This window comes from Hemiscyllium ocellatum, chromosome 37 (genome assembly GCF_020745735.1).
Source record: "Hemiscyllium ocellatum isolate sHemOce1 chromosome 37, sHemOce1.pat.X.cur, whole genome shotgun sequence".
Classification (NCBI taxonomy): Eukaryota; Metazoa; Chordata; class Chondrichthyes; order Orectolobiformes; family Hemiscylliidae; genus Hemiscyllium; species Hemiscyllium ocellatum.
In genome coordinates this window covers 22,506,643-22,532,425 of record NC_083437.1, presented here as the reverse complement: position 1 = coordinate 22,532,425, position 25,783 = coordinate 22,506,643, and the positions used below count along the sequence as shown (strand labels likewise).

At 39.2% G+C, this 25,783-nt stretch overlaps 2 protein-coding genes across 3 annotated transcripts in view; both read left to right on the top strand.

Moving 5' to 3' along the window:
* The first annotated feature begins 239 nt into the window (after positions 1-239).
* On the top strand, positions 240-17,722 carry ddost (dolichyl-diphosphooligosaccharide--protein glycosyltransferase subunit (non-catalytic)). Its single transcript, XM_060852394.1, has 11 exons — positions 240-449; positions 2,262-2,372; positions 3,425-3,511; positions 5,278-5,381; positions 5,792-5,886; positions 7,312-7,405; positions 8,156-8,304; positions 10,846-10,993; positions 13,231-13,351; positions 15,759-15,865; positions 16,904-17,722. Exons 1-11 carry the CDS (start codon positions 278-280, stop codon positions 17,051-17,053), a joined length of 1,338 nt encoding a protein of 445 aa, XP_060708377.1. The 5' UTR covers positions 240-277; the 3' UTR covers positions 17,054-17,722.
* A 1,416-nt stretch (positions 17,723-19,138) lies between these two features.
* LOC132833742 (protein DDI1 homolog 2-like) overlaps positions 19,139-25,783 on the top strand; it is a 37,398-nt gene continuing 30,753 nt past the window's right edge. For both annotated transcript variants that reach the window (XM_060852265.1, XM_060852266.1), the window contains exon 1: positions 19,139-19,426. In XM_060852265.1, the coding sequence (XP_060708248.1) occupies positions 19,289-19,426 (138 nt within the window). In that variant the 5' untranslated portion in view covers positions 19,139-19,288. The remainder of the gene's footprint in view (positions 19,427-25,783) is intronic.

The following is a 25,783-nucleotide window of genomic DNA, read 5'->3' as shown; positions in this document are numbered from 1 at the left end:
GCAAGGTTCTCGGGGGACCTCTTTCAGTGTTGCAGAAGCGTTAGTGACAAGTTGGCTGGTGTTGATTGGTTGGTTTGGAGAATTGGCGGTGGTTGATATTAATATTTGGAAGATTTTTTTTCATTTAAAATGTTTTGGGATTCGAGATCGAAAAATAAATAATAAATTCAATGATGGTGTGAATAATAAAGAAAGGGAGAGTACGTGGGGATGCAAGCGATTGGACTACGGTTGTCGGAGGGTAGTTTCCGGTTCCGGTCTCTGTGTGGTGTTGGACATGGCGGTGGGTCAGAGGATAAAGCGAGTGGGGATGCAGCAGGTTTTAGGAACGTCTGTTCTTTTGCTCGTCTCTCTCCTTTCTGTGGCGGAAGGGACTGGGCGAACGCTCGTGCTTCTGGAGAACATCAACATGAAAGAGACACATTCTATGTTCTTCAAAAGCCTGGCAGGTGGGAGGTGTTCGCAGATAGAGCAGAGTGACTTTTTCTCTGTGAAGGTGAAGTGTAAAACCTTGAAGAGATTGTGAAAAAGCAGAATAAATTGCGCTTAGAAATTCATGGGCAAGAAACGACTACTTGATCCAACAACTTTGTTCCATATCGTTATAAGACCAGAAGTAGCCCGTTGGGCCCTACCGAGACTGACTGTCATTGAATGAGATCATGGCAGAATTTATAAATCTCAACTCCACTTCCATAACATAAGACCGTAACATCACAAATAGTGCAACTTTTGTTCTTTCGAGTCTGCCTGTGAGATCTTCCCGAGGCTGCAACTCCTCAATTTTAAAAAAAACTGCCTCCTCTTTTAATTCCTGCCTTATCTCCCAAGCCCTTGCTTATTTATAAACATGTGTATATCTCAGCTTGAATATGCTCAATAGCCAAGCCTTGACAGCCTTTGCAGATTCACTATCTACGGAAGAAAATTTCATGTACATATCTTAAACAGATGATTCCACGTGCTGGGATTATGCTGTCTGTTCCTCGACTCTCCCATAAGAGGAAACAACCCCTCTCCATTTATTCTTATCAAGTTCCCCTAAACATATTGTATGTTTCAATAAATCTCTTCTTCTAAATGACAATCTGTGCAGGCCCAACTTACTTGACCTTTTCATCTAGGAAAATCCCTTCACGTCTGGAATCAAACGAGTGAATCTTCACCGACTGCCCTCAAAAGCAATATAACTTTCCTTATTCACTGTATTCTAAGTAGTTTGGCTAATGCCTTTTCCAGTTTTAGATTATTTTTATGCTCCATTGAAATGAAAGCCAACATTCCATTTGCTTTTCAGTATTATATGCTGAACTTGGATACTAGCTTTTTGTGATTCATACACTAGGATCACTAAATCCGTGTTTACTGTAGCTTTCTACAGAATTTGTTTAAGTAATATTCAACTTTTCTCGCCCCGCCAAAGTGCTAAACCTCCCATTTTCCCAAGCTTTATTTCATCAATGAGGCTTTTGTCTGCTCAATTAACTAACCTATATCATTCAGTAGACTCTTCGTGCCATTGTCATTACTTGCCTTCTGACTGTTTTTGTATCATCTGTAAATCTGGTAATAGTGTGTTGCTTTATGTCATCAGTTCATTTTGTAAATAATAGTGGCTGGATCGTCATGGTTAAATACTTCTCTCCTGTGGCCTAAACTGTGCAAGCATGTAATAATATCCTGGAAGAGATTAAAAAGGAATGGTAAAAAGACCCAAAGCCAATGAAGGGGAAATGGCTGTGCAGAATTCCTTTCTGACAACTCTACTTCGCTCTCATCTCCTTTCTCTTCCCCTGTCCCATTATATAAAAAAATTGAGACCAAATGGCCCATTGTTTGCCTTTCATTGTACTTTTCTAAAAGATGCAATCTGTATTCTTGTCAGAAGTTAGCTTAGTTCTTCCTGAATGCATGCAAGAGAGTCACAACCATTACATCAGCTGGCAATATGGGTTACCACTGGTTACCTTCAGCACCAGAGGTCTTGGAATCCAGGGAGCAGGAATTGGAAGGATGCTGGGGTAGCTGTTACAATCCCAAGTCAGTTTCAAAGATGGACTTGGATACAGAAAGTTTGTAATGATCATAATTGAGGCAACAAGTGACCCTAAAAAAACAACCTTCTACTGTACCATGAGGAGAATTAGTACCAATACCACTTAATGATGTGTCTTGTAGTGATAATTACTGTCTTTTCGAATGTTTCTTATCAGCTACTATACCTAACTAACCTGTGCCTTTGTTTTGACCTTTCCAATTAGATCTTGGATTTAACTTGACATTCAAGATTTCAGATGATCCTGGTTTATCTCTGATTAAATATGGAGAATTTCTGTATGATCATCTTGTCATTTTTTCTCCATCAGTGGAAGGTAAAGATATTGGTTTTATTACAAAAAGGTTTTTCACTTGGAAATTGCAATTTGTTTTTGAATGCTTCTTGAGTTTTCCTGATTAAAGAAAATCACTGGTTATTTTAGCAGCCTGCTTGGAAACGAATAGCCTGTGTAGTGTTCCCTGTCAGTGAGGAAACTTGGAGAATTTGTAATATGGTGTGAAATCCTCAGAATTCAGTGATAGAATATGTTTTTGTTTTCTGTCAAATTTCTCCTCTCTTCTGACTCCCCAGTGCCTGAGCACTTGAATGGTGTCTTGTAGATGGTACAATAGAAGACTCGCCAAGTGCCAGGATGAGTGCAACTCGAACAACATTCACGTTATCCCAGACAAAGCTGCATGTTTGTTTGGCACATCTAATGCCTAGACCATTCACTTCCACCACCATTGATGTATAGTGGAGTGAGTACCATCAACAGAATGCACTACAGTAACTCACCACGGTTCCTTTGACAGCACCTTTCAAACTTGTGACCTCTATCATCTGAAGGACAAGGGCTTGGATTTTCCCTCCAGGATGTATTTTCCCCTCCAAGCCAACATTATCATGGCTTGGAATTCTATTGCTGTTCATTCACTGTAACTGGGACAAACCCCTGGGCTTCCCCTTCTAACAGTAGTGGATTGCAGCCATTGAAGAATACAGATCACCACCACCTCGTGGGCAATTGGGTATGTACTAAATGCTGTCTTAGCCAGAAATGCTGACTTCCCACAAATGAATTAAAGAAATAAGATTGCTTTCTGCTGCCTGTAGTGCTATTTGGCTAATGTAAAAGATTATGGAGCAGTCACTATACTTAGCACATGTGGTTATTGTGCTTTATTAAGCAGCGAAAGAGAACTTCCAAATCACATGCTGTGATTGTAACCCTAATTTACCCCAACCTGACCCTGAAAAAGCACGTTAGGTTGCTGGAGATTAAAGTATTGCCCTTCCTAGAGCCAGGATCTGCACTGCTTGAGGATGTGGAGGGGTGAGAAAGAGACACAGCAGGCTCTAATAAAAATTTGTTTCCTATTTCAGATTTTGGAGGCAATATCAATGTTGACACTATTACCACATTCATTGATGGAGGCGGAAATGTACTAGTTGCTGCAAGCTCAGACATTGGTAATATTAAAGAATGATTATTACATTTCTTTCTTTACTATTTATATAGCATGTAAATTTTAATGTCCTAGAGTAGTTTATTGTAATTTAAGTAGTTGAAGACTTGTCACTGTTGTAATGTAGAGACTGTAGCAGCCATTTTCTTCCACAGCAGGGTCCCATTAACATTACGGAAGTAAGTGGCCAGTACTTTATTTTTATGATGTTGGTTGTGGGATAAAAGTTGGCCAGGACACCAGCGAACTCTGCTGTTCTTCAGCTAGTAGGTGCAGATGGTGTAGTCTTCCTGAAACCACTTAAAGGAGAAGACAGAGCTTCACTTGTAAGATTTGAACAAAAATAAATATTTCCAGTACAGTACCTGCTCAATACTACAGTTAAATATCTTTTTATGTTTAGATAATATGCACAAGTCTCTGGAGTATGGAGTGAACCCATTTTTGTCTGATTCTGGGACATGATTGAGACACTTGAAACCATTTATGAAGATGCCTGTAGACCCATTGATTATAATGTTAGAAAATTTTGATCAAAATTCAATTTGCAAATTAAGTTGTGATTTCTCAATTACTATGCTGTGAATTGCTGTTAAAACTTGTTCTCTCTTAACTGGGAACAAAACTATAGATGCAAGCTATTTCTGTGCCATAAGCCATTCCCAGCAGAATTTTTTTCTCCTGACAGTATTATTATACGATTATGGTAGAAAGACAGTATTATTATACGATTATGGTAGAAAACAAATATAGTCATACATCATTCTTCTGTCCTTTTCAGGTTATGGATCTAGTGCCAGGCCTTTACTTCCTTTTAGAACAGAAATACAGACAACTGCCAGAGGGATGATATTTCCTTCCATATGAGCAGACCTGCCTCACATCAAATTTTGCTGGCCTATTAAAAATAGTACTCAGGAAGTGATGTTTGTGGGCCAGTTATAATTATTTGGAAAATATTCTCACCTGCCAGTTTTCCAGGTTCCCTTGTTTAAAAGGGACATATAATGGATTCAGAGTTCAGTGGGAAACCTGGTCTTTTTGAACTGATTGATATTATTTCTCCATCTGAACTGTATTTCGTAGATGTGTTTTTCTTAAGTACGTGTTGCTGTGTCAGAAAGTACATATCTTAAGATCATGCTACTTTGGTACTATTAAGGAACTGAGCATTCAATTCCTTGTGTTGGTCTCAGGCTGAAAATTAATTTATCTATGCTGAAAACCACCACCCTTAGGTTATAAATTCAATTAGGGACATATCTGTAAATGCTTTCAATTTCTCTCCCACTTGTCATTTTCCCATACTGTTGCTGGGATTTCAACTTCAATCTTCATCATTACTGATAATTATCTGTAATCTGTATGCCACCTAAGTTTATTGTAAACCTTCAGTAAACAGTTTGTCTGCTTCTGTAAAACCAATTGCTGCTCCCCAGAAATTGAAGTTTAGAGGTATTTTGTTTTCAAACAAGACCTTAATTGCTAATGTCTCAAAATTACAAGGCAAACCCCAACCTCACCCATCAACAGCAACATTAATTGTGGGCCAAAGCTGCACCATTTAGGAGCCTTAGGTAGGGATGAGGAAGTTCAAAGGTTAGAAGAGGATAATCTTTACAAAGGTGAGAGAAGTTGAATCTTCAGATCTATGGGGGAAAATATTTGAATGCGGTAGGGATATGAGGTAAGGACTGGTGCAGGGTGAATGCATCTAGAAGTTTCTAGTATTCCTGAAGGTGAGTTTAATTTTGATATGTTTATTTACAGGCGACCCTTTACGTGAGTTGGGTAGTGAATGTGGGATTGAATTTGATGAAGAGAAAACTGCTGTTATTGACCATCATAACTACGATGTTTCTGATCCTGGCCTGGTAAGGATATTGAAGGGGATTAAAACAAAATCAGATAAAAAATAATAGTGTATTCTTCTCAAGGCAATCTGATTAATATGAAAGGTCTTTTAAAAGTAAGAATAGTTGAATGTTTATTGATTCTTATTTTTCCTACAACAACCCTCATCAAAGTAAAACCAGAGCCTTAGATCTTAGACATTAAGTTTTAAGTTTTATTAATTTTGCATGTTAAAGTGAAAAATGTTAGCCCTGAGAAATGGAACCCATGTCTAATTTTGCAATCTAGTGTGAGCATCAGACTCCATGTCAGTTATATGTTTTGTTAACATTATTTAAATGTATTGGTAAATCAATGGAGAAATTTGTCAAAACTGATTTCAAAAAAACTTGAGCAAAGTTGATTAATATATGTCTCTTTGTTTTCAAAGCACACTCTGATCATTGCTGACAATGAACAACTGCTCAAGGCTCCCACTGTTGTCGGGAAGCAGCCAAAGAATCCTCTTTTATTTCAGGGAGTTGGGTACGTGTTAAGGTTTTTCTTGCTTTGTATAGCAAACCTACAGCAGAACAAAATCAATGATTGACCACAAAATACATCACCATTTTGACATGTAGTTTTAGGACTTTACGAGTCCTTTTCACAGATATCTAAATTTGACATTTTAAGCGAAATTGAATGAGAAACAAACTGGTTTCATTGCTGATAACTGCAAACATGAGCAGTATAATGTTCTTGACGTCATGCACTGTGTTATACTTTGCATAAGCTTTGGAGAGCAAAATGATTATTTTAGTTATTTTATTTTTCATTAAGTTTTGAAACTGCTGCATTCCTCAGAAATGATCATTGCTTTGCAATGGCATATGTTACTTGTGATAAGGTCTTGGTGTATATAGGATTAATACAAGAACTAGTGATAGGTAAAGAGGTAGAAATGGCAGCAAATTTGTTTGGGAATAACAAGGGGAAGGTCAGCAACATTCAGAAGTACTTATTCTTCTATACTGTTGTTAACTGGAATGATGAGATGTAACTGATGTAGGTAGTTTTAAGGTTAAGGTAGTTTTAAGGTTAGACATATTGAAACTTGGAGTGAGAAAATAAGGACGATCAATGAGCAAAGATGGAGAAAGATGACTACCCCCCCCCAAAGTATTTTGTCCTGTGAATATTAGCTACAAGACTCATCAAATAATAGTATGTTTCTGAAGGGCATTTAACTATAAACTGAAACAAGATGTTATACCCTTGTTGATTTTGGTGATGAAGCTATGCTAATGAAGGCAACTGATCAGGAATGGGATAGTTTCTATTCGATCTACGTAAGAAATTTTGTAATGAAATTAACTATTTTTAACACTTTATACAAGATGGTAGACATGTACTAATGGTATCCTTCTGTACTGTCAGGCCATTGAGAAACTATTCCTGTTAAACCTACAAGGCAGCAAAAATTCTAAGGTGCTCCACCATAGAAGCTCATACAGGAATGGGAAAGGGATTGAGGACAGTGCCTCAAGGCAAAGAAATGGGAAAGTTTGAGGAAACTTTAAGGGGTGTGGTGGAGCAGTGATGAACTATGGCAAAACTGATGGAGAATTTAGAGAGTGTTCCTGAGACTGCAGGAGTGAATACTAATGGTCTAGCAACATTAATAAAATTATTTAGGTCAGAGGCATAATAGTGAAGGCTTGGAGCATGGAGTTGAAGGAAATATAGAAGTAATAAAATAGACAAGCCAATAGACATAGAAATGATTTCATGCTTGAGTTGTGAAATAAGTGTAAAATGTTGAGGTTAACATATGTATTAATGTTATATTTCAGTATATTATGATAAATTTTCTGTGCAGACCAATGTTTTCATTTAAAAACTGCAATTTGGTTGATTTATCTTTGAATCTATCAGGCCAAACCTCAATGTTTGTTTTTGGTTCTTCCCTAGTATGGTGGCAGATCCTGATAACCCTCTTGTACTGGATATTTTGACTGGAGCTTCTAGTTCTTACTCCTTCTTCCCAGACAAGCCTATAACACAGGTAAGTCTCATGTGTATTCTCCAGGTATGAAATGATCCCCTTTCTCTCCTAGGGACATATACTGGGGTACAGTTAATTTAATCATTCACTTGATATGGGTATTGCTGACTAGTTCAGTATTTATTGCCCATCCTTAATTATCCTTGAGAAAGTGATAGTACCAATTCTTGAAACATTCATTGGGTAAAGTTCAAGAGCATAAGTTGTTGCATTCATCCTTTTCCCAGTTTAAGCACAATGAGGTGAACTGTGATTTCCCCCAATTGCTCCCTAGTCTCAGATCAGATAACTCAGCATAGACTGAAGATTAAATGAGGCTCTGGTGCGTCTACATATACATGTTTTCACTACTGGGTAATTTCACAGCTATATACTTGCCATTGAGCTTGAATGAAAGTGATGAGTATGCTTTGTGCAACATGTAATGTGCGGATGTTGGATGTTTGAGGAAAGCGTCATTACAGAGTGTATATAAATACATATTGGGCACTCATGGATATATACTATGATTTCTGTAGGGCATACGCTGGGCCATCTCTGCTGTACAGCACCTGACTATTTTCCTTTGAGTCCCTTTTCATTTAAAACTAATATATTGTGTTTTGAAATTAAACATGCTTCAGATATTATTGCATGTAGAACACGCCAGCCAAACATTCATCACAAATAGGTAAACACGCATATGTAAAATAGGAATGAAATGGGTAATTAGATTTGTGACAAACTTCGGGATTTTCCTCAATCTACTAGTATCCGCACGGTGTGGGGAAGAACACGTTATTGATTGCTGGACTCCAAGCCCGGAACAATGCTCGTGTGGTCTTCAGTGGTTCTGTTGATTTCTTCAGTGATGCTTTCTTTAATTCTCCTGTGCAAAAGGCTACTCCAGGATCTGAAAGGTATGATGTCAAAGGCCAAAGTTTCTTGGAAAACTATAAGATTTTTCAGCAATAGCCTAGGTTGCTACCTGATGGTTGTCATTATGTTGCCAAAAAAGATTGTCTAAACAATCAAAAATTATCAATGTCGACAAAGTTGCCAGTATTGTCCCCAAGAACATGTTGGTAGCTCAGTTTCTTGAACCATTGCTGTTTCTGTGCTTTCTCAATGATCCTAGGTAGGGAAACCAGAATTGTGATAGATTGGCAATGAAATAGTGATTTACGCCTGAGGTAAATAAACACTCGGAGCTGGTAGCATTCCGAAAGTATAGCTGCATTAGAAGTATTTCCTTCTAATACTGGTTACAAATGAGGACAAATGCTTGACAACTTACTGCACTGGATCCTCCAGATAGTACATACCACAACTTAGTGAAATTGTGGCTGTACCAAACAATGAGCAAGTGTTCATTTCATCACATTTCTAACCTGAGCATTGAGTAATGAAGAGGCTTTGAGGGGTCAGAAGTTGATAGATACTATTTGCTGAGTAACCAGCCTCTTATACTTACATTGTTGAAGTGCTAGTCCAGTCTAACTTTGGTGTTTAGTGAATCCCAGGACACAACCACAGGTTTCTTTAAAGGTCATTGGGATCTGGATGAGATTTCTGATGATTGGCACTTGCCAGGCCAAGTCTGAATGACATGAGCTTTATTATTAGAACTCAAGAATCGTCTTCATCTTAAAATTCTCATCCTTGTTTAAATATCCTTGCATTGTCTTTCCATTCCCTATGTCTGTAATCTACTGCACTCCTAAATTCCACCAACATTTTTATTGCTCCTCCTATTGTGATCTCTTATGTTTTTCTCATTTTAATCGCTGTGTTATTGGTGACCATCAGTTGTTTGGGCTCCTAACTCTGGAATACATTCCCTCCATCTCCCTGCCCAACTGTCATTTTTCTACCTTAAGACATTCTTTAAAATCTATTAATTTGGCCAAGCTTTTGGTCATCTGATCTGTTATTTTCATGTGTGGTTTGGTGTACTTTTGTTTTAGAAAGCTCTTGTGAAGGACACTGCAATGGTTCATTATGATAAAGGTGCTGTATTATGTGTTAATTATTGCAGTTTGGTCTTTTTAACAATATATTGTGGCAAGGCAAGCAAATTAATATTTTGCAACAGGAAATAACTTGATCAGTGGTAATGTATACAGATCGTTCTGCTATAACTTGAGTTTCGTTAATGCAAATTTGCTGTAATGCAATTGATGAATTAGAGACAGATTCTAAAGCACAAATTTTTAAAATTTGTGCTAGCTGTAATGTGATTACAGCACCAATACTTTAAGTGCTGTTTCTAAAACATGATTTTTTTACAATATTACAGGGTTGCACAAGAACGCAACCATCGCAGTGTAGCAGTGCTGAGATTCTTGGAATTTTGTAGATGGATTCTTGATTTGAGTGTGTAATTTTTAACTGCAGAGTGGTTTTTATTCTAATTTTACACAATAGCAAGATTTGCTTTGTAATGACCTTCTGCTGATTAGTCAATATCACGAGACTTTAATTCACCACTCCTTTAAAACATGACTGCAGAAAAGTGAAATTTTGGAAGTTATCTCTACGAACCAAAGGTGTTATGCAGACAGAAGCAGTTGTGCCTTTGATGTGCTGAATGTTCAGTCTGATGTATATTGTCATTCAACACCAATAAGTTTCTTCTCTGGGAGTAGTCACATTTTTGATAATCACTGAAAATCTGGAGCTGAAATTGAGAATGCACAGTTTCAGAAGCAAAGAAACTAGGGGCAAGAGTAAGCCATTTAGCCTTTCAAGCCTGTCCCACCATTCAGTATTAACATAGCTGATCTTCTATCTCAATGCCTATATTCTAATTTTCTATCATACCCCATGATAACCTTCATTATCTAAACATGTGTCAAATTCTTGAGTATACTGTAACCTGGCCTGTACAGCTTTTAGGAACAACCACCCTCTGAACAAATGTTTCCTCATTTCATTCCTAAATTACATAATCTGTGACCTGAGACTGATCTCTGGTTCTAGTATCCCAGATCAGCGATACATCCAAAAATGTGCAGGTTAGGTGAATTGGCCATGCTAAATTGCCCGTAGTGTTAGGTGGGTCTGGGTGGGTTGTGCTTCGGTGGGTCGGTGTGGACTTGTTGGGCCGAAGGACCTGTTTCCACACTGTAAGTAATCTAATCCTCCTGGTACCTGATCTGTCCAGCTCAATCAGAATTTAATACAGTTCAATCAGATCCTTCTTGTTTTAAGCAGTAATGAATACAGATCTAGAGCTTATAATTATCACATTGAGTAGCCCCCTTTTAGATCTAGCATTCACAATTATAACGTGTAGCATTTGGACCAAGGTGTGTCAGTCACTGCATTAAACATTCTATGACACCACCCTTCTGAATCTCAAATCGAAGCCTTGTTTTACATAGTGTCTTTTTGTGAATTTGGCATGGCCTAAAGATTGTGCTCAAGAGTTTAACATAATATGGTAATCTTGAATTTAGATTCTCAAAAACTGGGAATTATGAACTGGCTGTGGCCCTGTCCCGTTGGGTATTCAAAGAAGAAGGAGTTCTCAGAGTTGGAAAGGTGTCCCACCATCGTGTTGGAGAAACCCAGCCGCCAAATGCCTACACCATAACAGACCTAGTGGTAAGTATGAATGAAAGTAAAATTAATTGCTACAGGATTATTTTTCAGTGGCTATTTTGAGTGGGATTATGGATTAAAATTGTATGGTATAGACTTAACAACAGAGGACTCCAAGATGCTTAACGGGGTGCAAGTGAGAACTTGACTATGAAGTGGAACGAGTTGGTGAAGATTATAATTAGAAGTGTGATTGAAGAGCTAAGCCTTGTGAAGACAAAGTAAGGAGAGATGAAGCAAAGCACAGAAGGTTAGGGAAAGAATTCTGAAGAGTAGGGTATTTTGACTGCCAGTGGTAGGCAAACTGCATGCTCGAGCTCACTAATAAGTGGAAAAGATGACATTGTTGAAGGAGGTGCAGAAATAGGGTAGAATGAAGTCGTGAAATGGTTTGTCGACCAGGAGTTTCAAGTCACTCTGCTGGGTGATAGATCCATGCTTCCTCGTTCTTCTATGTGGAGATAAGGCCACCCCCTCATTTTAAAATTCACTTGTTTGAAGAAAACGTGATTATAGCTACATCCTGGTTGTATTCAGGGTGCAGGGGCAGAGATCATCTTAACCTTTTATTTCTTTAACTAGCTTAGATTTTGATTTTGTTTAATTATTTATATTACTTAATTTGCTTGATAAACTGTTGTCCAATTGTAAGCTATTAGGGTCAGTCTGTTTTCTTTCTGTCAAATCTTGTCCAATGTAAATATGAAGTGTTTAATATAATTAAAAACTATGGTTTCTCTAACCTTGGCTGTTGGGACAGGACAATTGATACTTTTACTTAAGTTTACAGTGTTAGAGTGCTTAAAACTGTTCCTTTGTGTAGATGTTACGATATGGGGTAAACCCTCCTGCAAAACTTAAGGCCAGCAACACAGAAAAGATTTATCCCGTGCAATAATGTGTAAAATTTCAAGTGGCCAAGAACTATCTAAACCAAAAATTAACAACTTTTATTTCTTAAAGTTTAACAGAGAATAATTAACTAACCACTATTTACAATTTCTTCCTCTTATCTATCTTGTACCTTCCTTTTTATCATACTTGTCTGATAAAACTCCTAATTAAGATTTACAAAACCACACCAGACAGCTTTCATTCTTCTATTTGGATCTTCCTGTGTCATCTTTTCTTCTTAAGAATTTTTGCATCATAGGTTACTGATCGAAAAAGTACTTTTAAGAGAGCTAATTTCAGGTAGTCTGTTTACATGCTGGGCTTGTCAGTTCTCCTCTCAACTGTTTAATTTTTCCTGGTCTTCTACCCCCAAAGCATCAGACTTTTAAGAGTGTCAATATACTAAATTCAAACTGGATTGGAATCTGGTATTTTTTGAGGTATAATTTAAACTGATTGGCCAAATTCAAATTTGTTTTTGTCTCCAGGCAATGCGCTAATCGAGTTGTTTGACCATGTGTGACATTGATGCCTTATTGAGTCCGGTAGTTCTGCTGCTTTTAACTCTCAAGATACACCCATATCTCAGTAACAGTAAAGCAATTTAAGGAAAGCTTTTCACAGTCTGATTTTCCTTTTTATTTATTTATAACATACTGTGCTGTTACACCTTTTATCTTACGAGCTGACGTGTTAGCTGCCCACTATTTTCCTGTAAGATGTCTATTGGCTACTTGGCAACCAGGTTACACTGGGTTTGTTTTCAGTTTTGCTGCAAATTTATTATCTATGAACAATGTGGCTGATATTCTTCTCTGTTGTACAAGACTTAACATTCCCTCAGTGGGATGTTGGGTCTGGTTGGGTATAATGTGGTTGTTCTTGCTTTTTGCTCATTTTGCCAACCTCTTACCCCTTTCTCAGCTGAAAGAGAGTTAGTTCCATGCTGATCGACGTTGATTTTGCTGAACCTTTTGGCAGTGAGACTACTGTTTAACTTCGAGTGACCAAAAAAGCGCAATCATTGACTTAATAGTTTGGATAAATTTCAGTGGTTGAAAATCAATTTGTATGTATAGTTAAGCCTTTTCAGCTGGGGAGTGAATGGCCTTTTACTAAGAAGCAATATTATGTGATGAAATGCAATAGTTTATTTTTCAACAATATGCTGACTTTTTAACTTGCTGTCTGTGACATTCTTTTTTCTTTGTTTATTCAAATGTAGATACCCAGGTTTGATGCTTTCGGGTCTGCTCATACTGCTGGCTATCTAACATCAAGCTATGATGCAGAAATAACTTTTTGGGGTTGTTTTGTGATATTTGTAATATTCTGTCTTGGTGCAGGAGTACAGTGTTGTTATTGAGAAGCTCTCCAATGGGAAGTGGGTCCCATTCGATGGAGATGACATTCAACTGGAGTTTGTTAGAATTGACCCCTTTGTTAGAACTTACCTGAAGAGAAAAGGTGAGTAGAATCTGTATTACTCATGAAGTGTTTAGCTGCTTTTGGTCCAAAGAACAGGAATATAACAGTACTAAAGTCTGGTTGAAGATTTGTAGCTCGGGTATCCGTTGTTGTGGTTCTGTTCGCTGAGCTGGAAGTTTTTTGTTGCAAACGTTTCGTTCCCTGGCTAGGGAACATCATCAGTGCTATTGGAGTCTCCTGTGAAGCGCTGCTTTGATGTTTCTTCCGGTATTTATAGTGGTTTGTTCTTGCCGCTTCCGGGTGTCAGTTTCAGCTGTAGTAGTTTGTATGTGGGGTCCAGGTCGATGTCTGTTGATGGATGTTCTTGCCGCTTCCGGGTGTCAGTTTCAGCTGTAGTGGTTTGTATATGGGGTCCAGGTCCATGTGTCTGTTAATGGAGTTTGTGGATGAATGCCATGCCTCTAGGAATTCCCTGGCTGTTCTCTGTCTGGCTTGTCCTATGATGGTAGTGTTTTCCCAGTCAAATTCATGTTCCTGGTTGTCTGAGTGTATGGCTACTAGGGATAGCTGGTCGTGTCGTTTTGTGGCTAGCTGATGTTCATGGATGCGGATTGTTAGCTGTCTTCCTGTTTGTCCTATATAGTGTTTTGTGCAGTCCTTGCATGGTATTTTTGTAAACTACGTTAGTTTGGCTCGTGCTGGCTATTGGGTCCTTTGTTCTAGTGAGTTGTTGTCTGAGTGTGGAAGTTGGCTTGTGTGCTGTTATGAGTCCTAAGGGTCGCAGTAGTCTGGCTGTCAGTTCTGAGACGCTCCTGACGTATGGTAGTGTGGCTAGTCCTTTTTGGACCAAAAAGGACTAGCCACACTACCATACGTCAGGAGCGTCTCAGAACTGACAGCCAGACTACTGCGACCCTTAGGACTCATAACAGCACACAAGCCAACTTCCACACTCAGACAACAACTCACTAGAACAAAGGACCCAATAGCCAGCACGAGCCAAACTAACGTAGTTTACAAAAATACCATGCAAGGACTGCACAAAACACTATATAGGACAAACAGGAAGACAGCTAACAATCCGCATCCATGAACATCAGCTAGCCACAAAACGACACGACCAGCTATCCCTAGTAGCCATACACTCAGACAACCAGGAACATGAATTTGACTGGGAAAACACTACCATCATAGGACAAGCCAGACAGAGAACAGCCAGGGAATTCCTAGAGGCATGGCATTCATCCACAAACTCCATTAACAGACACATGGACCTGGACCCCATATACAAACCACTACAGCTGAAACTGACACCCGGAAGCGGCAAGAACATCCATCAACAGACACATCGACCTGGACCCCACATACAAACTACTACAGTTGAAACTGACACCCGGAAGCGGCAAGAACAAACCACTATAAATACCGGAAGAAACATCAAAGCAGCGCTTCACAGGAGGCTCCAATAGCACTGATGATGTTCCCTAGCCAGGGAACGAAACGTTTGCAGCAAAAAACTTCCAGCTCGGCGAACAGAACCACAACAATAACAGTACTACCTGTACGGATATTTATACTCAGTATTTAATGCTATACTGTAATACTGACAGTCAGGTAATAAAATTTTAATGTTATTCTCATAGGGAAAATATAATTATTAAGTGGGAATGGGTAAAGGTTTGGAGCTTGGGTCTTGGAGAAATTAAGATGTAAGTGTAAAATTTTGAATGAGTTTCCATGAGTATAGATTACATTGTTCTCAAAAAAGAATATCCTGGCATCTAAGGCCTTTACCACACTTTTAGAACCCCAAGACACAAATAGCAACCGACTGTGGGTTACCTCTCTGTCTTTCACGAAAATACACATTCGTGGTTAAACATGTTTACAATGCTTGTGGAATTTGGTTATGTAGCTCTGACGTGGGAAAGGATGTCATAAATTACATGGATGATGCTGAAGACAAAAGTGAAGAATCATAATCTGGGGAAAAAGTGAAAGAAATTGAAAATTAAGTGATTATAAGAAATGTTTAACTAAACAATGCAAAAGAAAATTTGTAAGAGCAATAACAGGCTTTAATCTTCATGTAGCCCTCAAGTCAGGACACCAGTGCTAGGAACTGTTCCCATTTTCGGTGTCAACATCATGCAGCATCTTATTGCCACTCAATTTGTAGGGATCTCTGTCGGGCAGAAAACTTTTATTACGTTAACCTAGATTAGGTGAAGGAATGCAAGAACAAAGAGATGAGAAATATACTGCTGGAAGTCAGAACCCGCCACATAAAGTACTTTGTTTCTCTTGCATTTATTTATTAGCTTATGTTCTTATTTTTGTATTTCTTACTTTTAGAATGAATTTTGTAGTATTGTTTGTAGAGTTTAATGAATAGTTCATCATGAGTGAAAATGTTCTGTAATCTATATATCTTTTGTTTTCTTAGATGGTAAATACAGCGTGCAATTCAAATTACCTGATGTTTATGGCGTGTTCCAGTTTAAAGTAGATTACAACAGGCTTGGATACACTCATCTTTACTCTTCCACCCAGGTATACAACAGGCTGGCACTTGAGCAGCAATATTGCTCGACATTGATTTAACTTTGTGTATTAGATGTCATAAAAGGCTTGCAAGGTTCAAAAATATTCATCTGCCATCAATTCTCTGGTCTATGCTGTTTAATTTGGAGAAGCTTTCTGTCATTATTTTGAGAAAGTATGATTTCTGTTGCTTATCCAACTGTTAATCACTCCTATGAGAGGCAGCCTTTACTGACAACAAGAGAAATAAATAAAGAGAATGATACTGAATTAAGAGGGATAGGTGAGCTTAGGAAGTTACAAAGTGACATAAACAGAATGAGTGAGTAGGAAAATCAAATGGAGTTCGAAGCCAGCAAGCGTGAAGTCATAAACTTTGGATTTCAGTCCCTTCAAATTATTTTAATCAACTTGCTCAGACATATTATGGCATGCCTCCAGTGAAGGTGAAACGTGAACCCAGACCTTCTGGCCAGAAATAGGGACATTACCATGCATCACAAGAGCACTTATTTAAAGATGTCATCAGATCAGCAGATTGAGTGGTGTTACATTTCATTTGGAGTGCGAGTTGCTTTCACAAAATGTACTATGGATAATGAAGGTAGATAATCACTATAATAACACTATGGATAATGAAGGTACATAGTCAACTTCCAGGAATCTCCCTGTCTAACTGCCTGGCATTTGCTGTGTGTTGAAATGATTTACAAGTTGATATTCGCTCTGTTTGGCCACATTACAAAGGCATCTTCCTTATTATCAAGTCCTAGATTGACACTCGAACTTAGAGCTTCTGGTTCAGATTACAGGGAGGCTACCCACTATGTTCTGCACAATATTCTGGTGCAGATCTGGTGACAATATCTTCGGTGGTCTTCTGTAGTGGAGGCATGGATTATTGGAACATGTTGGGATGTGCTATGCGTGATGTTTGGCTGAGTTTGCAGATTTTTTTTCACAGGACAATTTAGAAACAAAAACAAAAATGATTAATTGCTTTATTAAAAATCTACATCTAATCAGATTTGTTTCTTTTTGTTCAAGGTGTCAGTTCGACCTCTCCAACATACTCAGTATGAACGTTTTATCCCATCTGCCTACCCGTATTATGCCAGCACCTTCTCCATGATGGTTGGACTCTTCTTATTTTCAGTTGTCTTCTTGCACATGAGAGAAAAAGAGAAGGCAGAGTGAGCTCTGATTGCAGTGTGTTGTGTTCTTGGCCTCACTAATGCTGAAAATTTAAGTTGATGTGAATTGGTGATAGTTGGGTGCAAATTCTAGTATTTGCTTTACTGACCACAGTAATTTTCTGAGCACATACATTCTAAGTTGCAACAAAACTGAAAATGGCATTTATCATTGATCCCTCCATTGATCAGAGGTTATCTGTGTCCTGTGGGTTACTGAAAATGGGTTTAACCTTGTATTGATTCTTCTTCTTGGAGATGAATAAGCTTTGTGGTAAAAAGAAAATCTATTAAAGTTTTTTAGAACCACATCTTCACTCACAATCAAGTCCATTGTTTCCTTGGCTGTGTCAGATGAAGGAAACTATTAGACCTCTAGTGCTTCACTAAGTGACATCTCCATACACACAAGAAAAACTGGAAAACTTTGCATTCATCTATCACTGGTTCAAATCAAAAGAGTCTGAGTATTAACCATTTGGTCACTCTTGAAAAAGATCTTGACCTTTGGCCAATAAGACGTTACTTTGAGCTGGGAGAAATTTATTTTCATCTATTGTTTAATTTAAAATGTTTCATTCCGGTTTTCCAATTACGGCATCCACATTGATGTAACTTCTCCTTAAAATTATTTTTCCACACCATCGGAAATAAAGTGTAACATTCCTTTTTTTATTGTGGTTTCAATTTTTTGTAGCTCCCAATACATTGTGTGGTCAAGTTCAGTTGTATAAATTTCGTCTTACTTATCCTCAGTGTAGACTTCATGGTATCTGGCAAAATGTGTTCCATTATTGATAAATATGGAGTCTATCATGCCAAAATTAGCTTTTGGGTAGAAAAAGGTGTATGGTAACTATTTTGTACACACTTTTGCTTGAGTGCAAACCTCATGCTTCACCTAAATAAAAATCAAAAGAACTGTGGATATTGTAAATCAGAAATGAAATCAAATTGCAGGAAAAGCTCAGCAGGTTTGGCAGCACCTGTGAAGAGAAATCAGTTAACATTTTGGGTCAGGTGACCCTTCCCCGAACCCGAAACATTAATTCTGATTTCTGTTCACAGGTGCGGCCAGACCTGCTGAGCTTTTCCAACCACTTCTGTTTTGTTTCATACTTCATCTATATGACCATTTGTCAAATGTCTGCCGGATGATGTGTCATCTGGCTGTTTTATCAGTGCTGAAGAAAACATCATCCTAGGTAGGCTTCTTCTTGCCTGTCTTCTCCCTTGAGATGCTAAGACCAATCAAACAGCTTCTTGTCATCTTGGCTGAGGACTCTGATGAGAATCTAGCATGAAACTCTGCTTTTAATGCTTTGCTGCACAACATGATTTTCATTTTGATGTAACTTTCAAAAATATCAAATGCTGATGCATGAAAATTGTAATTACTAGGACTTATCCCAAACAAACTAATAAGTTAGGATCACGTAGGCATGTTACAAGGATGAACATTGATGATAATTTCATTTAAAACTAACAGTTGATGCTGTGGTCTCTTACTGCTGTTTCATTTTGCTTTCTGACGAACATGTCCTTCAGCAAAAACAACATTATCATGAAATAGATATGTGATAGTCTTCTATTAGTAATTTTAAAAGATGTCAAGAAAACAGAATTCTTTCCACCCAAAAATTTTAAACCAATTTATCAATCACAACCCCAGGTTATAGTCCAACAAGTTTAATTGGAAGCAAACTAGCTTTCGGAGCGATGCTCCTTCATCAGCTAGTGTGCTTCCAATTAAAACTGTTGGATTATAACCTGGTGTTGTGTAATTTTTAACTTTGTCACCGCAGTCCAACACCGGCATCCCCAAATCAAAACTAATTTATATTTTGGAATGTGGGCTAATTTCCAAAAGAGAGGATGCATTTTCCTAAAGCCATCATCAGTGGACCTGGACTAATGCATTGTGGTAGTTATTACACACTGAATACCTTATAAGGATTGGGGGTAGTAGGTTAAAGGTAATGAATTCATTTCCTCATCAAGATGGCAGCGAGACAGCGACATGTACACCTGCTGTGCGGCTCGCTTTGCGACAGTGGCGGGGCTGGTTTGCGGCAGTGCGGTTAGGTGGATTGTACAGCGCGGAGTTGGTGTGTTTGGTGGAATTTCTGCTGTGGGCGATTGGGCCTCGGTCTAGTCGGCGATCGACCGCCTGGCTTTTGGTGCTGGTTCCCCGGGCCAGTTGTGTCCCTGTTTCGGTGCTCGGCAGCCGGTTGTCGCCATGTTGCTCACCGTTTACTGCGTTCGGCGCGATTTGAGCGAGATCACCTTCACCCTGCAGGTGAATGGCGGCATGCAGTTGGAGACTTTTCGGGCTCTCTGTGAAATGGAGAGCAGTATCCCTGCGGCTGAGAGCCAGGTGAGAGAATGAGGGACATGTACAGGCTTAAATACACCACCACACCCGGATATTACATCTACTCCAGAATATACACAGTAGCATCTAACATTTTTTACAATTGTTATCCATTCTATGAGTGTATACGTGTAATTCTGTATATAACCACACCCATACATACTATGATATGAAGCTCCGCATCTGATTGTCACTAGGGATACTTCTATTTGGTTGCATCTCTGATTCCGGGTACATTCACAAACAAATCAATACACATCTGCATGCTATATAACAATTCTCCACCCCCCACCCCCACGACCTCCCCAAGATTTAATATTGTTCAATAATCCAGCCATCTACAATAGAGTAGATTGAACTCTGGGCTGTATATGGCTTTGAACAGAATTCAAAGTATGTAAACACATGGTAATAGTGTGTTACACTTCACTCTGGGAGGTTGAAGTTTCTGTGGCAGCTTGCATCATGCATGTTGTAGTACGGAGCTAGGGATGGTGCTGTTAGAGGCTACAGCTGTCTTTCCATCACATGATTGACCAGAAGCCTCTCTTGCTCTTAGGATCTGCCATTGGCATGTGATGGAACAATTTGCAGGTTGATAGACTGTGTTATGACTGCACTTGGTCCTCGAGTATTGGGGTGAGGCTTGACCCAAAGTTTCTGGCTGAGGTAGGGACATTGCACCACAAGACCTTCTTAAACATAAGAAATGTGGTAAGTTCTCAGTTAAAATTATGTTCTTGAAAAGTGCAACATTAAGTGATTTGATTTTAAATAAACCAGTTTTTCCTCATGAAAACCAATGCAAAAGTCTAGTCAGATCTTTAGCAGTTTCATCAACTGGAGGATCATATCTTGGAAGTTGATATACTTTACGTTGCTAACTTCCCATATTGGTAAATAGAATATCAAGAAGTGTTGAAATGATTGGGAAGTACACTAACTTAACTCCTTATTGTTTCTGCTGCTTGCTGTTTGTAGAGTCATAGATATCTACAGTGCAGAAACAGACCCTTTGGTCCAACTCGTCCTTGTGAACAGATATCCTAAATTAATCTGATTAGATTCCCTACAGTGTTTAAACAGGCCTTTTGGTCCAACCAGTCCACGCCGAACCTCTGAAGAATAACCCATCCAGGCCCATTTCCCTCTGATTAATGCACCTGACACTATGGGCAATTTAGCATGGTCAATTCACCTGACCTGCACATCTTTGGACTGTGGGAGGAAACCGGAGCACCCGGAGGAAACCCGCACGTACACGGGGAGAACGTGTAAACTCCACACAGATAGTCGCCTGAGGCTAGAATCGAACCTGGGTCCCTGGTGCTGTGAGTAAGCAGTGCTAACCACTGAGCCACCATGCCACCCTAATCTAGTCCCATTTGCCAGAAATTGGCTCATATCCGTCTAAACCTTCCTATTCACATACCTGTCCAGATGCCTTTTAAATGTTGTAATTGAAGCAGTCTTCACCACTTGCACCGTCATCTCATTCGATACACACACCACCCTCTGCATGAAAAAAGTTGCCCCTTCAGTCCCTTTTTAAATTTTTTCACTCTCACTGTAAACCTATGCCTTCTAGCTTTGGACTCCCCCTACCCTGGGAAAAAGACTTTGACTATTCACCCTGTCCATGTCCCTCATGAGTTTGTAAACGTATAAACCTCTATAAAGTTACCTCTCAGATTCCAAGACTCCAGGGAAAACACCTTCTTCCCTGACCACTATTGGTGTCATCTCCAACCTTACCAATGAACTTCGTACTGACTTACCAACAAAATGCAGTGGACCCAGCACCAATCCTTGTGGCATACCGCTGATCACAGGCCTGCAGTCTGAAAAACTACTCTCCACCACCATCCTCTGTCTCTTACCTTCAAACGAATTTTGTATCCAAATGACTAGTTCTCCCTGGATTCCATGTGATATAACTATGCTAACCAGTCTGCCATGCAGAACCTAGTGGAATGCCTTACTGAAGTCCATACAGACATATCCACTCCTCTGCCTTCATTAGTCTTCTTTGACACTTCTTCAAAAAGCTCAATCTAGTTAGTGAGTTAATATTTCCCACACACACAGCCATGCTGACTATCCCTAATCTGTCCTTGCCTTTCCAAATACATATAAATCCTGTCCCTCCGAATCACCTTTGACAGTTACCCACCACTGACGTCAGGCTAACCGGTCTATAATTCCCTGGCTTTTCCTTGCCACCTTTTTAAAATAATGGCACCACGTTAACCACTTTCCAGTCTTCCTGCACCCCACCTGTGGCTATTGATGATACAGATACCTCAGCAAAGGGCCCAGCAAATACTTCCCTAGCTTCCCACAAAGTTCCAGGATACACCTGATCAGGTCCTAGGATTTATCCACTATTATGAGTTTTAAAATGTCTAGCACATCCTCCTCTGTAATATGTTTTTCAAGATATCTATTTAGTTCTCCAGTTTCCAAATCCTTCTCCACAGTAAATTCTGACGCAAAATACTTGTTTAGCATCTCACCCATCCCTTGCAGTTCCACACAAAGATGGCCTTACTGATTGTAAAGGGACTCTATTCTCTCCCTAGTTATTCTTTTGCCTTTAATTTATTTATAGAATCTCTTTTTGGATTCTTCTTAAGTCTATCTATCAAAGCTGTCTCTTGTGCTCTTTTAACCCTCCTGATTTCCCGCTTGAGTATACTCTACTATCATGGAGTTGTACAGCATGGAAACAGACCTTTCGGTCCAACTTGTCCATGCCAACCAGATATCCTAGGCCCATTTGCCAGCATGTGGCCCAAATTCCTGTAAACTCTATTTATGTACCCATCCAGATGCTTTTCAAACATTGTAGTTGTACTAGCTTGCAAAACTTCCTCTGGCACTTCATTCCATACACATACCACCTTCAGCATGAAAAAATTGACACTTAAGCCCCTTTTTAAATAGATATTTTTATTGAAAGAGAATTTTTAAAAATAAAATTACAAAATTATAACAACAATGAACCAACAAAAATATTATATAATTTTGAAAAATGCAATCAAAACACAACTATACTCTTGTGCAAGATGAACAGATCAGTAAAGGCAACAAATAAATAAAATAGCTCAGCACAACGAAACATTAGCTCCCAACCTCCGAGAGCATTGATATTACACATGAATTTATTCAAAATTCTTCCTTCAAGGGCATCAAGTTCAATAAATCAGATCGTCATGGCTACACAAAAGTCCAAATAAGATGTTAGATAATTCTACATCCAGATAGTGCAAAAAGGGTCACCATAATCTTACAAAAATTTTCAGTTACGCCAATCAAACAAACCCGGGGCTTTTTCAGAGACTGAATACATCATAATATTTTTCCTTGCACAAAAGTGAGAATATTAAGAAGCTCTTTTCCATGAGCAGCTAAATAAGATAAATTGGGTAGGCCCAGAAGAAGAAAGTTAGGGTCCGTCTTAACTTCGATTCTCAAAATGCTCTTTATTACTCCTACCACAGCACTCCAATATGTACGGAGCCTGCGGCAAGACCATAGACAATGAGTGAGAGTACCAATACTTAATTTACACTTGGGGCATAATGAAGGTCCTCCCACCTTAAATTTTGAGAGATGGTCCGGGGCCAAATATGCCCTATGCAAAATCTTTAGCTGCATGGCATGGGTCCTATTACAAATTGAAATCTTTCTTACATTTTCACAAATGTCCTTCATGTCTCCATAGAAATCTCAACCCCTAGCTCTCTCTCCCAGGCCCCAGTCAATGTCTTCTGAAAGATCACCCTCCAACATTTGATAAAGAGTACTAACAGAGAGAGTACTTTTAGCATGGAGCACCCTCTTCTCTGTGACGGATCCGTAGGAGTCGGTCAAAAGCATGGTCACTTTTTGAATAAAATCCCTGACCTTGAAAAAAAATGAAAAAGGTCTCTGCTCGCTAGACCATACTTGCAGGTCATTTGGTCAAAGGACATCATTATTTCATCTTCAAATAAATCACCCAAGCAGGAGATTCTCTTAGCTGCCACAGTACTGATAATTATAGGATTATGACAATAAGCACCACTGATCCAGAATCTGGTTTCCAGCATTTGCAGTCATTATTTTTACCTCTTTTAAGAGTTACTTGCCTATCGCTGAAGATCTTGCTTAATCCTGTCAAGCAAATGGCCAAAGTTGGCCTTAAACAATTGATCAAAGACAGGAGTAACAAAGATGCTAAATAAAGAACACCCCCACCCCCCACCCCCCAAATCGTGATTCACCTTCCACATCAGATATTCACCTAAGACCTATAGGCATGGCCACCAATTTTGAGAAATTAATCTTGTAACCTGAAAAGGAACCAGTTGAATTGATAAGTTGTATTAAACAGTTGGCTTAGTTGTCTGTTTGCAAAGCAGTGTGATGCCAACAGCATGGGTTACCTCTCTTGGTGGCCCTCAACTTAAATCACCACCAGTCGCTTCTCTCTAATGAGGGAGCAGCACTATAGTCTGGTGAGCCTATGATGACACAATACAAGTGCGACACCGAAATCGCTGGATTCGACAAAAAGACAAGAATACCATCCGCATATAACATGATCTTATGCGATTTTTATCCTACTTCCTGGGCCGCTGTATTAGGTTCCCTGCAGATAGCCTCTGCCAGCAGCTCAATAGACAATATAAAAAGTAGTGGTGAGAGGGGACAGCCTTGCCAACTGCTGCTACAGATATTAAAATTACTAGTGCTGTCACCATTGGTGAGAACCACCGCCAGAGGATCTCTACAGAGGACCCTTACTCACCTAATAAAAACCTCCCCTAAACCAAATCATTCAAGGGTATAAAAACGAAATGGCCACTTGACCCAATCAAATGCCTTTTCTGCATCCAAGGAGATCACTAGTCCTTGAACTGACTGCTGTGAATACACTTGAATCTTGTTCAGTAACCTCCTGACATTTTTGGAGAATCCATAGCCTTTTATAAAACAAGTCTAGCAGTTCAGGCACCATCTGAGGAGCAGGAAAATAGTCGTTTTGGGCAAAAGCCCTTCATCAGGAATGAAGGGCTTTTGCCCGAAACGTCGATTTTCCTGGTCCTTGAATGCTGCCTGAACTGCTGTGCTTTTCCAGCACCACTCTAATCTAGAATCTGGTTTCCAGCATCTGCAGTCCTTGTTTTTACCTAAAACTAGTCTGGTCATCTTTAACAATGGAAGGCAGCACAGTTCTTAAGCTTTTTTTTTCCCCTCTCACCTTAAACCTATGCCCTCTAGTTTTGGACTCCCCTATCCTGAGAAAAAGACCTTGTCTATTTACGCTATTCATCCCTCTGGTGATTTTACAAACCTATTTACGGTCGCCTCAACCTCCTACACTCCAGGGAAAATAGCCCCAGCCTATTTCAGCCCCTCTCTCTGGCACAAATCCTCCAACAGTGACTACATCCTTGTAAATCTTCTCTGCACCCTTTCAAAACTCTTCACATTCATGGAAGGATTGAGAAACAGAGGCTATAACAGAAGCTCGGAATATTCCAATGCAATTAAGGAGCAAAAGACAGCTCATCAAATGAGTACTTAGTGCTACTCTGAACCCTACACATTAATCCTTGCAAATAACAGTCTAATTCCCTAATGTATCCATTGATTAATATTGACTCCACCAAACTCACAGACAGTACATTTTGGAGACCACAGGCCATGAAATGTTGTTTCTTTTGTTACTCAGCTAATCATATATCCATGTTGCTACTGTCTCTTTTTATTCTATGAGCTCACTATAACTTTACTTACAAATCTAATGTGATAGCTTATCATGTAAGAAATGCCTTGGAAGTCCACTTACGCTACATGAACCGTGTTACTCTCATTGAAGAAATCTCCAGTGAATTGTTTAAAACTTTATACTCCTTAAAGGATTCCCTTGATCTCAGCTGTCTCTACCTGCTACAGGCCTCTTTTTGTCATGCCCCATGTACCCTCACTTGCTATCAATCCTCCAGACCCTTCTGCCCACTTCCGTGAACCTCCCAGAATCTTCCTTTCGCTGAACCTTCTGCTGTTGAACTCTGTGCATGTCACTTTATCCAGAGCACTTGCTGTGAGTGATGGCTGTGGAAATGTGGCAGGAGGTAAGAGGCAAGATAGACAATAGGTGCAGGAGTAGGCCATTCTGCCCTTTGAGCCTGCACCACCATTCAATATGATCATCCTTAATCAGTATTCTGTTCCTGCCTTATCCCCATAACCCTTGATTCCACTATCCTTGAGAGCTCTATCCAACTCTTTCTTAAATGAATCCAGAGACTGGGCCTCCACTGCCCTTTTGGGGCAGAGCATTCCATCTAGCCACCACTCTCTGAGTGA

What these genes read in the sequence shown, in the direction of transcription:
- ddost (XM_060852394.1), top strand. Translation starts at nt 278, where the DNA reads ATGGCGGTGGGTCAGAGGATAAAGCGAGTGGGGATGCAGCAGGTTTTA. An exon ending in GCTACTCCAGGATCTGAAAG is followed by an intron (nt 8,305 to 10,845) that starts GTATGATGTCAA and finishes TCTTGAATTTAG; the next exon opens with ATTCTCAAAAACTGGGAATT. An exon ending in ATCTTTACTCTTCCACCCAG is followed by an intron (nt 15,866 to 16,903) that starts GTATACAACAGG and finishes TTTTTGTTCAAG; the next exon opens with GTGTCAGTTCGACCTCTCCA.